Source organism: Carica papaya, chromosome 5 (genome assembly GCF_054855325.1).
Source record: "Carica papaya isolate Zhongbai chromosome 5, ASM5485532v1, whole genome shotgun sequence".
Taxonomy (NCBI): Eukaryota; Viridiplantae; Streptophyta; class Magnoliopsida; order Brassicales; family Caricaceae; genus Carica; species Carica papaya.
Genome location: NC_142313.1, coordinates 12,642,954 through 12,658,825, shown reverse-complemented (window position 1 = coordinate 12,658,825; position 15,872 = coordinate 12,642,954). Strand labels below are relative to the sequence as shown.

Sequence of the window (15,872 nt, the reverse complement as noted above, 5' to 3'; positions counted from 1 at the left end):
AAAAGTACTACTACCTTTTTTTAAAAAAAAACTATTTTATCATATTTCTACTTTTAAACAAAAAAAACATAAACATAAATCAAGTTAAATTAATATATATATTTTTAAATATTAAAAAAATACTAAAACTTGTCCAAAAAATTAATACTCCACTAAATACCAAACATAATACAATACTTACTCATATACATCATTTTATTTTTTATGGTATATTGTAAAAACTGTTATCATCTGTACTAAAAATTAAAAATATTTATAATATTTTGGACACACTTAATGACATATCCCAGATGCAAAATAGACAAAGCATCTCAAAATGAAACCTTAACATCTTTTACTACAATATAATATATAATAGAGAAATTGCATATGAAAAAAAATTAAAACTAGGAGAAAAATTAAAATCGGAACTGGTTTTATAATATAGAATTTTTTTTTTTGTTTTTTTTGTTGGTCACCCATTTGGGGAATAACATGAAGGTATAACTCTGATACATAATAGTGCGAAGTGAAATCCGGGAGAGGAGAGGATTATACCATTTCTCTGGGCGGAAAAAAACAAATTCCTAAATCCCCAAATCTCCATGAACTCATTGCTTCCTTCCAGTTGCAGCCCACACTGAAAGTAAGTAGAAACTGCAGCATATATCATCCCGTTACCTTCTTCTTTATCTTTTCGGTTATTACTATCATTTCTTAAGGATTTATGGTTTATTACAGTCGGCATTTCTCCCTCTTTTCGAATTTCATTTTAGTTTGAGATGGTATACTTACTACCAGTTCTCTGGGTTCTTTGGTGTAGAAATTAGTAAGGTAAAGGAATCAATGGGGTCCCTCATCCGTGAATGGGTCGGGCTCCAACAGTTCCCCGCCGCCACGCAGTCCAAGCTCATTGAATTGCTCGGGAAGTTGAAGCAACAGGTTTTAGTATTTGAATTTACCTTATCGCTGCTACTATGGTTTTGGCTGCATATTGTTGATTAAACTATCTCTGTGATTTTCCTTTTTTTTTATAAAAAAAAAAAAATTCTGATTTTGTTGCAGAATGTTGATGTCTTGACAATTCTCGTTTTGGGAAAAGGTGGCGTGGGGAAATCTTCAACTGTCAACTCTCTTATCGGAGAACAAGCCGTCAGAGTGAGTTCTTTCCAGGCACGTAGTCTTTTGAAACTATTTAAATGACAACAGAGTGAATGAAGGGGAGTGAAACTATTTAAATGACAACAGAATGAATGAAGGAGAGCTTTTTCCTCTTCCACTCTTTCATGCTTAAATAGACTGCATTAGAGAGGGAGAATTAGTTCTGTAAAAGGTTTAGAATTTATTTGTTAATCCACATTTTTTGTTTAATATTCCAAATTATGGAAGTCATTTTAAAATGAATTTCATATGGAATCCAAGTGCATTTTTAAATTTATCAAATTTGACGAGATTTGAAAATAAAATTGGGAATTTGGAAAGGTAGAACTTGAAATATCTTTTCATACTCATGTTTCTGTTTCCCAAAGTCTAACAATTGATTGAATTCTACAGAAACTAATAAAATATCAGGAATTATTGCAAATAGTAAAATTCATTTGCAAATGACTTCATTCTTTTATTCCTTTACAAATGAAATGAAATTTAATTGTCTGTATGGTCCAAACAAAGATAAATCCTGTGCGTTGTTGGGTTGGTGTGCTGTGATTTCTACCTCAAATCTCTATTATTACAAATCTCTTTCATTTGCAGGCAGAGGGGCTGAGACCAGTAATGGTTACACGCAGCCGGGCAGGATTCACCATTAACATCATTGATACACCAGGACTTGTGGAGGGTGGATATGTGAATTATCAAGCACTCGAGTTGATAAAGGGGTTAGTACTAGGATTTTGTGACCTTATTTCCAGTTATTTATTTTCCATGAGATATCATTGCTTACAACTTGCTTATTACTTATTGCTTATCATCATAGATGGTTCTTACAATGCAGATTTCTCTTGAATAAGACCATAGATGTCATGCTGTTTGTTGACCGTTTGGATGCATACAGAGTGGATGACCTAGACAAGCAGGTCATTAAAGCTATTACCCAAAGTTTTGGAAAGGAAATTTGGTGTAGAAGTTTGATTGTCCTGACTCATGCCCAATTATGCCCACCTGATGAACTTAGCTATGATGTATTTTCCTTTAAACGATCAGAGGCTCTTATAAAGACCATCCGCTTGGGTGCTCGGATTAGGAAACGAGAGTCTGAGGTAGGTTATTTCTTTCTATCTTCATTTATAAACATATTTCTATATACAAATACATCAAATGTATCCTTCAATGGTTTACAATGAAATCTGCAGTCAAAATAATTTATTGATTTGCTTTTACTTTTTTTTCATTTGGGGAATTGTTAAATATTGGGATGGGAGGTTATCTGATCTCCCATGGAGCCTGTGAGTTAACCAAAGTAGGAGGTAAGGTCAATGAGTTCAAGCTTTCTAATTGGGGCTCCCATTACAATGGGATTGTAGTTACAATACTAATGCTTCCCTTTTGGAGGCAGTTATATTTGAAGCAATTACATTTTTTGGGGTGATCATATCAGTAAATAAGGGTTGATACTTTAGCTCCAATTTATATTGGGGAGTGCTTCATTCTTGTAGAGAGACCATGGTAGGATAAGATAATGCCTACATGAGTGTTGACTAGAGTTACAAATTTTAGTAATTGTTGACTATCATGTTTTAGTAGTTAATTATTTTAGTTTATTATTTAATTAATTGATTTTTATTATTTAATTAGTTGATATTATGTAATTATGATTTTATAAGAATAATAATCTCATATAATTAGAAATCTAGTAGAATAAGATAAGAATTTTATAAATACTTTAAGTGTAACAACCTAAATGGTGAAAAATAAAATTATTATTTTTTTCTCTAAAATCAACATGATATCAGAGTTAAATAAACCTATTTTAGAGTTTTAATTTCAGGTTCTTTCAAACCCTAAAATAAAAAAAATAGGTTGAGTAGAAAGAGAGCCAGATAAGGGGAAGAGAGGACATACCAGAGGAAGTGATAAGACAGCCGGTTCCTTCCTCCACCGTGCTCAAAGCCATGGGTTCCTTCTTCCACCGCGCATAGAGCCTCGTGACCGCCTTGTTTAGATTTGCCTCATTTTGATTGGCCGCGCGATTTTGCTCTTCACAAGCACCCAAATTGTACATTCCTTCCTGTCGCACACAAATCGACTAAGAGGCGTTGCCTGAGAGATTTGCATTGCACAGATGCACAAACACACAACCTTCTTTCTCCGCCACACGCAGAGCCACATGCGGTGAAGCTTTTCTGGCTGCGATCTGCTTCACTTCGCAGACATGTTGCCTGCTATGCCTTCGTATAAGATTGCAGGCGCGACCTGCTTCACTTTTGTGGTCGTGTCGTGTACTGTAGATCTACTTGAGCTTAGGTAGTTGAAGCTTGAGCTGAGCCGCTTGTGCCGAGCCAGTCGAGCCAACATTAAGCCCGACCCAAGCTGTTTTTTAGGCGAGCTGTTTTTTAGCCGAATCGTTTCTTGAGTCGAGTTTGAGCTTTTTTGAGCCGAGTTTGAGTTGTTTTTGAGCTGAGTGCAAACCCTTTTTTGAGCCAATTTCGAGTCCTTTTTGAGCTGAACCTGAACCGGTTTTTCAATTGAACCAAGGCAGCTGTTGCCTGACAGATCTAGTTCTAGTTTGCAATACTTTTTGGGCATCCTTTGGTATTGGTAAACTATAGAATGGTTCTTTAAAACTTGGTCTGCAAGTTGACATGAGATATATCCCTGCACCAATTTGAGGAGGAGTGTTAACTATCATATTTTGGTAGTTAATTATTTTAATTTATTATTTAATTAGTTGATATTATATATTTATGATTTTATGTGAATAATAATCTCATATTATTAGAAATATAATAGAATAAGAATTTCTCTATATCAATTGAATAAAAATTTTATAAATACCTTAAGTGTAACAGATTAAAAGGTGAGAAATAAAATTATTATTTCTTTCTCTAAAATCAACAATAACACATTTCAAAGTTGTTCATGGGTCACCACCTTGTTATGGCTTTAGATTTTCTATAGGGACATAATCGGATGAGATTGCAAGCGAAATTGATTTTTTTTTTCATAAGCATAAAAAGCATAAGATTCTTTTTGTGAGTCCAAGAGTTAAGGGGAAGAATGAGGGAAGATAGTGACTTTTTTTAAAGAAGAAGACCTGTAAGTTATCTAGTAGCCATAATGCCCATGTCTCTAGTTGCACATCTAATAACGGGGGAGGACTATCTTGAAACTTTTGCTTCAATTGAAACATATATGATAGGGAGACTTCTGATATTCTAATCCTACTGACCATGCTTGAATTGATCCAACACTACATGGGACCCTAATAGTTGGTCTTGGATTTTCAAGCCTTCAGGGTTGTTTTCATATAAGTCCTTCTTAGCCACCTAATTGAAAACCCCACAACTACATAGTTCTACAATGACAAGGTATTTTGAAAAGCTAAAGTTCCTTCGAAAGTAGAGGTCTTTGTATGTGATGCTATCAATCAAAGGCTCAACACGAACGACTTGCTTCATATCCGGCGCATGGGTTGATCAGCTGCCCTCTCACAAACATGCTCAAGAATAATGGATTCAAGTGGATCAAAGAAGCCTTGAAAGCTTTTGAACTGTTGAAGGAAAAGATGCCCTCAGCTCCGATTTTGAGACTACCAGATTTCACTCAACCCTTTGTAGCGGATCCTGATGTTAGAAGAAGGGGAATTGGAGCTGTCCTAATACAAGAGGGTGTCCCGTTACATATATTAGCCAGACTTTGAGCCCTAAAAGAGTTACAAACCATCTTGTATGAGGTTTATAAGCGGAGACATTACTTGGAGGGAAACTCTTTCATCATCAAAACCGACAAAAAGAGCATCAAACACTTGTTTGAGCCTGAATTGCAAAATTCAGTATTAAAAAGAGGTAGAAATAAGGTGGTGGATATCCTCTAACAGAGGGATACAAAAGAGGAACAATTGGGTGAGAGGAGGACAGAAATAGAAGCGGACAGCGAGCTGAGTACACTGGTTATCATGGTTGCACCGGCATGGGTGCAGGAAATAGAAAACAATTATGGCAGAGATGCTAAGGTGTTGATTTAATTCAAGAACTTCGAGTGGCACCAGATACCAAGCCTCACTATAAAATTCTTGATAGAGTTGTGCATTACAAGGGAAGGTTTGTGGTTGGAGACAACAAAGAATTAAGGCAAGGACTCGTCCAAGAATGTCTTGGCTCCACTGTGGGAGCCCTTTTTGGTACAAGGGGGACTTATGCTAGACTCAAACAATATTTCTATTGGGAAGGGAAAGCAAGATGTAATGAGTTGAGTGCAAAAATGCAATATTTGCCAAATGTGTAAAATCGAAAGGGTGCCATTGCCAGACCTCTTGCAGCCCCTACCTGTCCATACAAGCTTGGTCTCACATCTCGATTGATTTTGTGGAAAGCTTACCCAAATCACAAGGCATGGACCCAATCTTGGTGGTGGTGGACATGTTCACTCAATATGGACATTTAAGCAGCCCTTTACAGCCTTCAAAGTTGCCCAGCTCTTTGTAGACAACATCCACCAACTACACGGTCCTCCTCAGGTAATAGTCGTGGATCGTGACAAAGTTTTCACTAGCTTGTTTTGGCAAGAATTTATGAGGCTAACTGGTAGCATCTTGCACCTTAGTTCCACCTATCTTCCACACACGGATGAACAAAAAGAGAGGTTGAACCAATTTTTGGAAACCTATCTGCACTGCATGACTTTTCATAACCCGCAACTTTGAGCCAAATGGTTAAGTTTGGTTGACTGGTGATATAACACTACCCATTACTCTACCTTGAAGATGAGCCCCTTCAGGTGCTTTATGAATTTCCTCCTCCCCATTTTTCTGATGTTTTTGAAGGAAAGACACCTTCAGCCAAGTTGGAGTAGTTTTTGGAAGATAGAGAAAAAATGGGTCAGATGCTTAGGCACTATCTCCTGGGAGCACATAACTGCATGAAGCAATATGCAGATAAACACATGTCAAGGTGTGAATTTGAGGAGTAAGAATTAGTGTTGCTTAAGTTACAACCCTACAGGTAGGTCTCAGTGTCCAACAAGAGACAGCTTAAGCTGTCAGCCAAGATCTTCGGGCCATATGAAGTAGAAAAGAGAATTGGAGCCGCTACCTACTGCCTCAAATTGCCAGAAGGGTCCCATATCCATCCAGTGTTCTATGTTTCTCAACTTAAGAAGTCCTACTCAGGAAAACATATGCGCTTTGAAGATATATTCAGGACTGAACCTCTGAGAGCCTTGCATAAAAGGAATGTGATCTGAGGGGGAATAAGAGTTGAACAAGTTCTGGTACGGTGGAAGAATTGGGATCTTGAGGAAGCCACCTGGGAAGATGAAATTGATCTGCAGAAACAGTTTCCAGATTTCTGCCTTGAGGACAAGGATGGACTTGGAGAGAGAGAGGGAGAGGGAGAGAGAGAGGGAGGGGGGAGCGGGAGGGGGGGAGGGGGAGGGGGAGGGGGGGAGGGATGGGGGAGAGAGAGAGGGAGAGGTAGAGAGAGGGGGGGGGGGAGCGGGAGGGGGGGAGGGGGAGGGGGAGGGGGGGAGGGATGGGGGAGAGAGGGAGAGAGAGGGAGGGAGGGAGAGGGGGAGAGAGAGAGGGAGGGGGAGGGGGAGAGGGAGGGAGAGGGGGACAGGGAGGGAGAGGGAGAGAGGGGGAGAGGGGGAGGGAGAGAGGGGGAGAGGGAGAGAGGGGGCAAGAGGGAGAGAGGCGGCGAGAGGGGGCGAGAGGGGGAGGAAGGGAGAGGGAGAGAGGGGGAGAGAGGGGGAGAGAGAGGGAGAGGGAGGGAGAGAGAGGGAGAGGGAGAGAGAGAGGGGGGGGGAGCGGGGGGGGGGGGGAGGGAGGGGGAGGGGGGGAGGGGGAGGGAGAGGGGGAGGGAGAGGGGGGGAGGGAGAGGGAGAGAGAGGGAGGGAGGGAGGGAGAGGGGGAGAGAGAGAGGGAGGGGGAGGGGGAGAGGGAGGGAGAGGGGGACAGGGAGGGAGAGGGAGAGAGGGGGAGAGGGAGAGAGGGGGCAAGAGGGAGAGAGGGGGCGAGAGGGAGGGAGGGAGGGAGAGAGAGGAAGGGAGGGGGCGAGAGGGAGGGAGGGGGCGAGAGGGAGGGAGGGAGGGAGAGAGAGGAAGGGAGGGGGCGAGAGGGAGGGAGGGAGGGAGAGAGGGGGAGAGAGGGGGAGAGGGAGGGAGAGAGAGGGAGAGGGAGAGCCCAAGGCCAGCCATCCCAGTTGTGGACCAAGAAGGCTTACTGGGGACTGAACCTTTGACAGTCTTGTCTTGCATAAAAGGAATGTAATCTGAGGGGGAAGCCACCAAGGAAGATGAAATTGATCTGCAGAAACATTTTCCAGTTTCTGCCTTGAGGACAAGGATAGACTTTAAGGCAGGTGGGAGGGAAGGGGGGATTGTAAGGGTTGAGGACCCAAGTCCAGCATCCCATACATCACAGATCCCACCTGCAGGGCCCATGAAGCCACCAAAGGTGTACAAGAAGAGGCGTCAACCCTTAATGGTAACCAAATGACTGGTTATCAGGTCATTAGTATCAAATTCTGATCACTACAGTTAATTACTAGTGTTTTAGCAAATGTTAGGTTTAGTTACTAGGGTTCGTTGCAGATGTACTGCCTCTAGCATATTTGATTTCTTTTTTTGGTTTTCTGTTTTACTTTTCTAATTTGCTTCTTTCTGTCATTTGTCTTATTTGGGAGCAGAATTAGCAGTAAGGGGTAGAAAAGGCTGGAATATAGCAATGCAAAGCAGGCATACGATTACTGATTTCAATTACCAGAAAATTCTGTCTTTCACCTTTTCTTCCTTCTTCCTCTTTTCTTCCTCTCTTTTCTCCCTCATTTCTTTCTCATTTCTCGCTGCCTTCTTCTCCCTAATGCTACTCTACTATTCTTAACCCTAATCCTTGGCTGAGTATATGTCTAAGGAACCTGATAAAGGGTTACATATTTCTGTTGGTATGAATATTTTGTTATCTAAATGACCGTGATATTTTTTCTATATAGAGTTACCATTAATTTCTTTCATAATATTGTAATTCTTATAGGGAAAATTTTCTTATTTGTACCTAAAAATTCTTGTATATATATGAGTCATTTGTAACGGTAAAAATATAGTAGAAAATAAAGTAAATATTTTTTCTAAATTTCTACATGATATTAGAGTAAAATAAGGGTATTTTAGGATTTTTTAATTTCAGAATTTCTTTAAAACCTTAGAATATTCTCAACCCCCATTCAAATGGGGTCCTAACCCCACCGGTGGCCTGTCGCTCTATTCCAGTGTTCATCTCTGCCCTACCCGACCCCTCTGCTTCGGTCGCACCTAGTTGTTCCCGTTGCTTCCTCGCACATGGCCTCTGGTTCCCGCTGCTCCCTTTTCTGGTTCATGCAACCTGACCCGACTCGCTGGTTCACTCTGCTTCCCTTGCGCACGGTGTCTAATTTTATCGCGCACGCCCGACGCCTTTGGTTTGCGCTGCTTCTCTGGTTCCTTCACGCATGGTGTCTGGCTCCCTCGCACACAGCACCTAGTCCCTTTGCGCATGCACAACTCAACCCACCTATTTGCGCATTGTGCCACTTCTTCACACACAACCCTTCCCTTCACGCATTGCATGTTCGGTCTCACCCGACCCATCTGCTCTAATTCACACACGGCCACTCGTGTAAGGTCCCTATTTTGCAGATCTGTTTTCACGCAGCCGTGCATGTTTTTTGCTGGTTTTTCACATCGAGTTCCTATTGTTTTTGACGCAGAGCTGCACGCCCTTCCTCTTTCTTTGATTATCGTGATCTACTCTCTAGTTTTCACACTTCCCAAACGCGCAGTGTTGCGCATCCTCCCAGCAAATTGTGACCAGACTCGGTTTCGGATGTCGATTGGACTGAATCTACAGATGATACAAGGTCAATTACCAGATACTGCACATTCGTTGAAGGCAATTTGATTACATGAAAAAACAGAAAGCTCAGTATAGTTGTCTGTTCTAATGCTGAAGTAGAATACAGAGCAATGGCTCAAGGGTATGTGAATTATTATGGGTGTAAAAACTAATTAAGAAATTAAAATTGTTTAAAAAAGAAAGTTTATTGTTGTTTTGTGACAATAAAGCAGTTATTAGTATTGTCCAAAATTCAGTTCAACATAATCGGACGAAACATGTTGAGATTAACCGCGTCAGTTCATAAAAGAAAAAGTGGTTGGTGACTCCTTATGCTTACATCATGTGTCTTCTAACAATCAGGTGACAGACATTTTCACCAAAAGATTTTGCAACAAAATTCTTTACAACTTGATATGCAAATTGGGCATGTGCGATATCTTTGCATCAACTTGAGAGAAGTATTGACACGAATATTTTATTACCTAAATAACCGTGATATTTTTTGTGTATAGCTCTGCCATTAATTTCTCTCATAATATTATAATTTCTATAATAAAATTTTCTTATTTGTATTTGGAAATTTTTATACATATATTTATCATTTTTAACATAAAAAATCTAGTAGAAAATAAAGTAAATATTTTTCTCAAATTTTTACAATTTTTTAATCTTCTTTGTAGATGTATTTAGAGAGGTAATCTGCTGGGAAACACAACCCTGATCTGCTCAAAACAATCCCAAACTTTAGCTTCTTTTTTAAAAGTTAGTTTAAAAGTGATTGGAAAGGATATTTCAAGAGGTGCCGCACTACAAGTTCTCCCATAAGTTTATTCTAAATCCATATCCAGCCCTTGGAATTAATAAGGTCAGAATCCTCATGACAATTATTTATAATGTTTTTCAATGAACTCAAAGCTTGGGCATTATTACTCATACCTGTCATTCAATCCCCTTTCATGAGGCCATATCTAGTCCTAATCATCTTCCACCACAGCTTCCTTTGACTCATATGAAGTCTCCATAATCACCGAGCCCGAGAGCCATATTAAATAGGGAGAGAGATCAAATACTTCAACCCCAAGCAGATATAGGCTGTTTGATATATTTCCAATTAACCAGGTGATAATTCCTCTCTTCTCCAAGTTGCTCTGAAGGAAACGACACTGGATTTCTTCAAGGCTTTTAGCCAGTGATGAGCATGGAGAACAGAAAAATTGAATAAATTTGGAGATTAGAGAGTGTATTTCTAATGAGAGTAAATCTGCCACCTCTAGGGAGATATCTTCTTTTCCAACTGCTAGCGATGTTTCCATGTTACTGATCATGGGATTCCAAATTTGAGCAAGCACACCCTCCAGATGGACCAATTCTGATTTGTCTAGATGGATCTCTAAGCAGAGAGCCTAAAATGCAACAGGAGGCATCTAATATAGATGAATGAGGCTATGTTTGCTTACAAAAGAGAGTAGCAAAGAGGAGATGGGCCAGCACCTGCTCATTCTCACCATCCTCCTCCTCTGAAACAGATTTTTCTCTATGGCATTGGTGGTCATCTTGTTGAAAGTTTCCATGAACAAAATAACATGAAAGGGGGATAGAGAGTTACCTTGCTTCAGGAGGGCTTGAAGAACCTGCAAGGTCCCCCATTAATCAGAACAACAAAGGAGGCTGAAGAGATGAACCATTTAATCCAGTTGCACTGACTAATATCGAAAGCCATTTTTCTGTAGATTTTTACCTTTATCCTTTATTTTCTCCATGTGCTGCCTATATTTTTCCAACTGAAATTCTTCCACTTGAATTCTACCCTGGATAAGTTGATAATTTTGAGTGGGATGTGGCCTGTGTTTTCATTCTTGAACCTAAGGCAGATTGTAATCAGTGGAGGAACAAAATTTTATCACATGGTGACAGTTTTTTTTTTGTCTAAATCAGATTATACAAAATTGCGGCTAGAAGATATTAAACATGGATAATAAAACATGTCTTCGCTTCAAATCCTGTGAAACGTTTAAAATGTAAAATTAGGGAGTTGCATAGATCAATGTCTGGAAAGTGGAGTTTTATGGGTAGACATGTAAAAGATAGTGACTTGTACTCGTAATGGCATCATAGGAGATTCAGTTTTTGGTAGCCTTATCGGCTCATGAACTTGGATGAAAAAACAGAATAGACTGCTACATGAGAGAACTGCTACTTCATCCGATTACTGCTAAGCTCAGTTGGTTGCTGCTCATTTTTGTTTCTTGTAGGACTCTTTTGTTCCAGTTATTTTGGTTGAGAACAGTGGGAGATGCAATAAAAATGAGAATGACGAAAAGGTCTGTACCACCTTTCCTAAAATTGTGGATGATTTGCTTGTTTTGGTGGTTTTGTTCTTGAAAATATTGCTTCCTGTGGTGATGTAGGTTCTTCCAAATGGTGAAACTTGGGTTCCAAACTTGGTAAAAGGAATTGTAGATGTTGCAACTAGTAGGAGCAAAGCTATTGTGGTTGACAAGAAGTTGATAGATGGGTCTAACTCAGATGACAGGGGAAAGATGTTGATCCCACTCATAATTGCGGTTCAGGTAAAGTTTCTGGACTTCTGTAACTTGAAGTTTCAGTTGACTAATTTGTTATAAAATCAATTAAACTGGCTCATCTGTCCGTGTTGCAGTTTGTTGTTGTCAAATTGATACAAAGAGCGATCAGAAATGACATAGCAAAAAGCGGCAGACCTTTGTGAGAGCTGCAAGATGGTTGTCTCATCAACTGCTAATCCTGTTATCCCTTTCCAGTGCTTTTTTGTTATTATTGTTTCTTTTTTTCAGTCTTTCCAGATTAAAATTTGTCATTCCTGAAGCTTGTTAATGTTTCTTTTAGTAGTCTGTAGTCTGCTCTGTGTAATTCTTCTAGTAGGCAGGATCTGTACCTTCAGTTTTCTTTTTGGTTGGAGAATAGAGTTGCTGCTTATCTGTCACTGCATTTTATCTCAGGTTTTCTGTTTTTGTTTTTTCTCTCTTGTTCCCTTTCTTCAATCTGGATGGCAAATAAATTTGAGCATCTGACCTGTTATTCCAGCTTGTTTTGATTTGAAGTAGAGAGATCGGAATGACCAGAACAGCCCATGATGCTTCGAGCACTGATATGCTTTAGGGAACATAATTTTCTCCAGCACCTAACCAAGCCTGCTAAAGTAGGAATAAAATATTGCATGTTGAAGAGGACCCTCTGCCCTTTCTTTTAAGCCTATGAAGCGGCGGGAGCAGCCATGGATGGCCCCTCCATCCCAAGAGTAGGTGGCTGGAAGTGAGTTGGGCAGGTTTTTGCTTTCTATGTGCGTAGATTGGGGAGAGATTGGAAGGTCTGGAAGATGAAGAATAAGAGGATGGCCATGGGGGGACCATGATAATGTACATAGGCATTTGAGCATATGATTGCAGCTATCGGCCGTAAATCACCATCATCATTAAAGACACCGTAAGCATGTTAACAACTCTCATGATTGTACACAGATTCTGAACGGCTTTTACATGATTTGAAATCTTAATATTTGCCTTTCCTGTTAATTTTCAAATTAATTATTTTCTGCTACGCGAATTTATTTATTTTTTATTTTTTTATTTACTATTAAGTAAATTACTTAGTAATGTTTTAATGTATGACCGTGAAAATTGACCAGTGTCAATCTTAGCAGAAATCACGAAGATTGCAGATTGCAGACATTTTTTGTTCTTTTTTTTTTTGCAGAAAACTCCTCCAAACAAATTCCAAATTTTAAAATTCATCAAATCATGAGTATGATTAACTAAACCTAATCATGCCTATGGGCCATCGGCAATTAGCTGTGGGCAACCGCTTCCGTCATCAACGGACAGATCCACTCCAGACTCCTCCGTTGTCCTTTTTCTATTTACTTTTTGAACGTTGCAGAGCAAAAACTACAGATATAAGTAGGCTTGTGATTCGAAATGTAAGCAGCCACCAAAAAAGCCAGTTAGAGATCTCGATATGGCCGGTAACTTGAAAAATGCGGTGATTGCATTTCTCGTTTCGCTTCCGTCAATATTGTTTTATGTCTTCTTCCTCAACTACCAACAGTCTCCTACCGGAGAAACCAGCTTTCTCTCTTCTCTGTTTTCGTGGTGCTTTAACCAGCCTCTTCTCTTAGCCAACATCCTCTTCTTCTTCAATGTCAACGTCCTTTTCTGGGTCATCGGTCAAATCCAATCCAGTCACTGGGTCAGTACTAATTTCCTTCCTCTTCGTCTAATTTGATCTGTTCTTAGTTATAATTCCTAGTTCCTTTATCTCTTTCCTGGTCGACATGAATTTTGCTGGTTCCTTGTTTGCAGATGATAGATTTGTATTGGACTGTCATACCGGTGATGCTTCTTCACTACTACGCAACGCACCCTTTGGCGCAGTACAATTGGTGGAGATCTAGAATTGTGATGGTAATGACGTGGGTGTGGAGTATCAGGCTCACCCACAATTACTTCAGGCGTGAAAAATGGCAGTGGGGTGCGAGGGAAGATTGGAGGTTCTACGATTTGCGCCGACAATATGGCAAACACTGGTGGTGGGTCTCATTCTTCGCCGTCTACGCTTCGCAGCAGGTAAATTTGAACTGTTTCTAGCTGGTTGAGGCTAACATAACATGACGAACCTGAAAATGAATCTGACTGTTCAATGAATTGCCTGAAAGAATCTCTTTATGCTGAATTATGCAGGTTTTCCTTATTGGGATTTGTCTCCCGTTGTATGTGGTTCATTCGATTGATAAGGCGTTGAATGTCTGGGATTTTGTTGCTGTGTCGGTTTGCTTCAGTGGCATTGTCATAGCACACTACGCTGACACACAGCTCCATGAATTTGTAACCAGAAACAACAAGCTAAAACAGCTTGGAAAGCCAGTGGTGCCTAATTTAGACAGTGGGTTGTGGCAGTACTCGCGTCATCCTAACTATTTTGGGGAACAATTATGGTGGTGGGGACTGGTTATATTTGCATGGAACTTGGGACAGGGATGGACTGTTGTTGGAGCACTAATCAATAGCTTGTGTTTAGCTTATGTGACTTTGCTTGTGGAGGAACGAATGTTGAAGCAACAATATAGAGCTGAAGCGTACAGTCTATATCAGAAGACAACATCAGTGTGGATCCCCTGGTTCAGGTCATCTGCATCTGCAGTTAAAGAGAAGGACACTTGATCTGACATTTGTAACTGTGGTACAAGCTTCGGAATTTAACTTATTTCATATCATCCATATCTTGAATTCCTATCTTGTACCTTGAGCACTTGTTCATGTACTTTGTTGAATTGGAAGGAGGATGGGAGTTATTTCTGCCTGCTCAAATATCTTTGAACAGAGTTGTGAGAATTCTCTCAGCTTTTCTCTAAAATTTCTATTTTCCAATATTTCTTTGAAGCTGTATGATGTAGTAAGTGTGAAATCTCTACAAAGTGTAACTAAATATTTAATATGGGAGTTTATGATTCATGCCTTATGAATTTAGCTTCATATTATCGTGAGGATGCGTCTGCTGCTAACTGCTTCTTTGCCTCAAAATTCAGAAGCAGTAAAATAAAGATGAAATGACATAAAAAATACTGGCTTTTTAATCGCCTTTCTTGAAAGCTTGGGCAAGTGGGTATTAGTTGGTATACTAAGTGATCTGTTGGTTAGAGCGATTAACTTGGTGGGTGTATCCAATGTCGTACGATAGATATGTACATACCGCTACATCCTGGTAGTTTACTTGTGTTTTAGGTGTATCTGTGAGGGAAACTTCGGTAAGATCTCATTTATGAAATGTACAAGAGATTACCTGAAAGTTCTGAGTTACTGTTTAAGACAAGACAGCCTGCATAAATTACTAGCTACCGATCAACTTCACCACCACCTCGGTAGTTGTAATATACAAAGTTATTCTACAATGTGGACCAACAAAAGGGGAATGAGACATTTATATATCAGCTTACCCCATACATTAAGATCTTGCTCATTGTTATAATAACCAATTGCCAAGTTTTATGTCATATTTGATTGTCGACTTTTACTCGTGCTTGGCTACAGATGTCTGAGCTCAGTTAGCACTTGTGAGTTAACATTTATTCGATTTTGGCATGAATATTAGTAAAATTCTATGCAGTGTGAGGAAAAAGACATGATTGTTTGTAAAGTCTGATTTTAGATAATTGAGGAATGGAGAATTCTGCAAATGCATGTGATGAGATCTGTCTGTAGCCTCTCTTCTAGCTACATTTTGGGGTGTCAGAATTGTTGTTTCTTCTCCTTTTGTTTTTATTATTGCATAAACAAACTAGTAAACAGAGATGGGGAGAGTTTTTGTTCTTCAGCGTCTGCCTTTTATCTGACATGCACTACTATTTTTTATATCTAATAATAATTTTTTTTTTTTATTTACTTTTTCTTTTATTTCAAATAATATAATTGCATTGCCAACTTTGAGCAGGCATACACCAGATTGCTTCAAGCCCTTGTTGAAGTAATGGCATATCCATCACAAGTACAACCTATGTAAGTAGATCTTCTTAGCCACCTATTGAAGTAATTGTTAAATGTTTGAGGAGCAATGATGAGTTACTTGGAAAAAAGAAAAGATATTTACAGTGTTTTTATGCCCATTTAAAGATATAATTTGGTTTTTCTTTTTAAATATTATATTAAAAGAATAGATTAATACCTGAAATTTCTTAATATTTCTGTTGTAGTAATAAAACTTCTTAATACTTCTATGCACAATCTTTTGTATAGTTCTTATTTTTTAAACTTATAATTGATTTTTTTTTTTCTCTCTTTTTTCTCCCTCTTCCATGTAGAACTCAGAGTTTGAGCCTTTTTTTGTGAGGAGGTTAGAA

General features: G+C 39.3%; 2 protein-coding genes across 4 annotated transcripts; both read left to right on the top strand.

Moving 5' to 3' along the window:
- The first annotated feature begins 459 nt into the window (after positions 1–459).
- Positions 460–11,966, top strand: TOC33 (translocon at the outer envelope membrane of chloroplasts 33). Its single transcript, XM_088219443.1, has 8 exons — positions 460–625; positions 803–921; positions 1,045–1,156; positions 1,736–1,856; positions 1,973–2,237; positions 11,257–11,325; positions 11,413–11,574; positions 11,664–11,966. Exons 2-8 carry the CDS (start codon positions 826–828, stop codon positions 11,730–11,732), a joined length of 894 nt encoding a protein of 297 aa, XP_088075569.1. The 5' UTR covers positions 460–625; positions 803–825; the 3' UTR covers positions 11,733–11,966.
- On the top strand, positions 11,843–14,497 carry LOC110814167 (3-oxo-5-alpha-steroid 4-dehydrogenase (DUF1295)). Of its 3 annotated transcripts, none has more exons than XM_022041542.2 (4): positions 11,843–11,982; positions 12,068–13,228; positions 13,342–13,605; positions 13,720–14,497. In XM_022041542.2, the coding sequence occupies exons 2-4, from the start codon at positions 12,998–13,000 to the stop codon at positions 14,197–14,199; spliced, it is 975 nt and encodes a 324-aa protein (XP_021897234.1). In that variant the 5' UTR covers positions 11,843–11,982; positions 12,068–12,997; the 3' UTR covers positions 14,200–14,497. The 3 variants fall into 3 exon arrangements, with proteins under 3 accessions (XP_021897234.1, XP_021897232.1, XP_021897233.1); XM_022041540.2 differs by lacking the exon at positions 11,843–11,982 and having other exon boundaries at positions 12,118–12,466; positions 12,737–13,228; XM_022041541.2 differs by lacking the exon at positions 11,843–11,982 and having other exon boundaries at positions 12,118–12,466; positions 12,684–13,228.
- Positions 14,498–15,872: the final 1,375 nt, after the last annotated feature.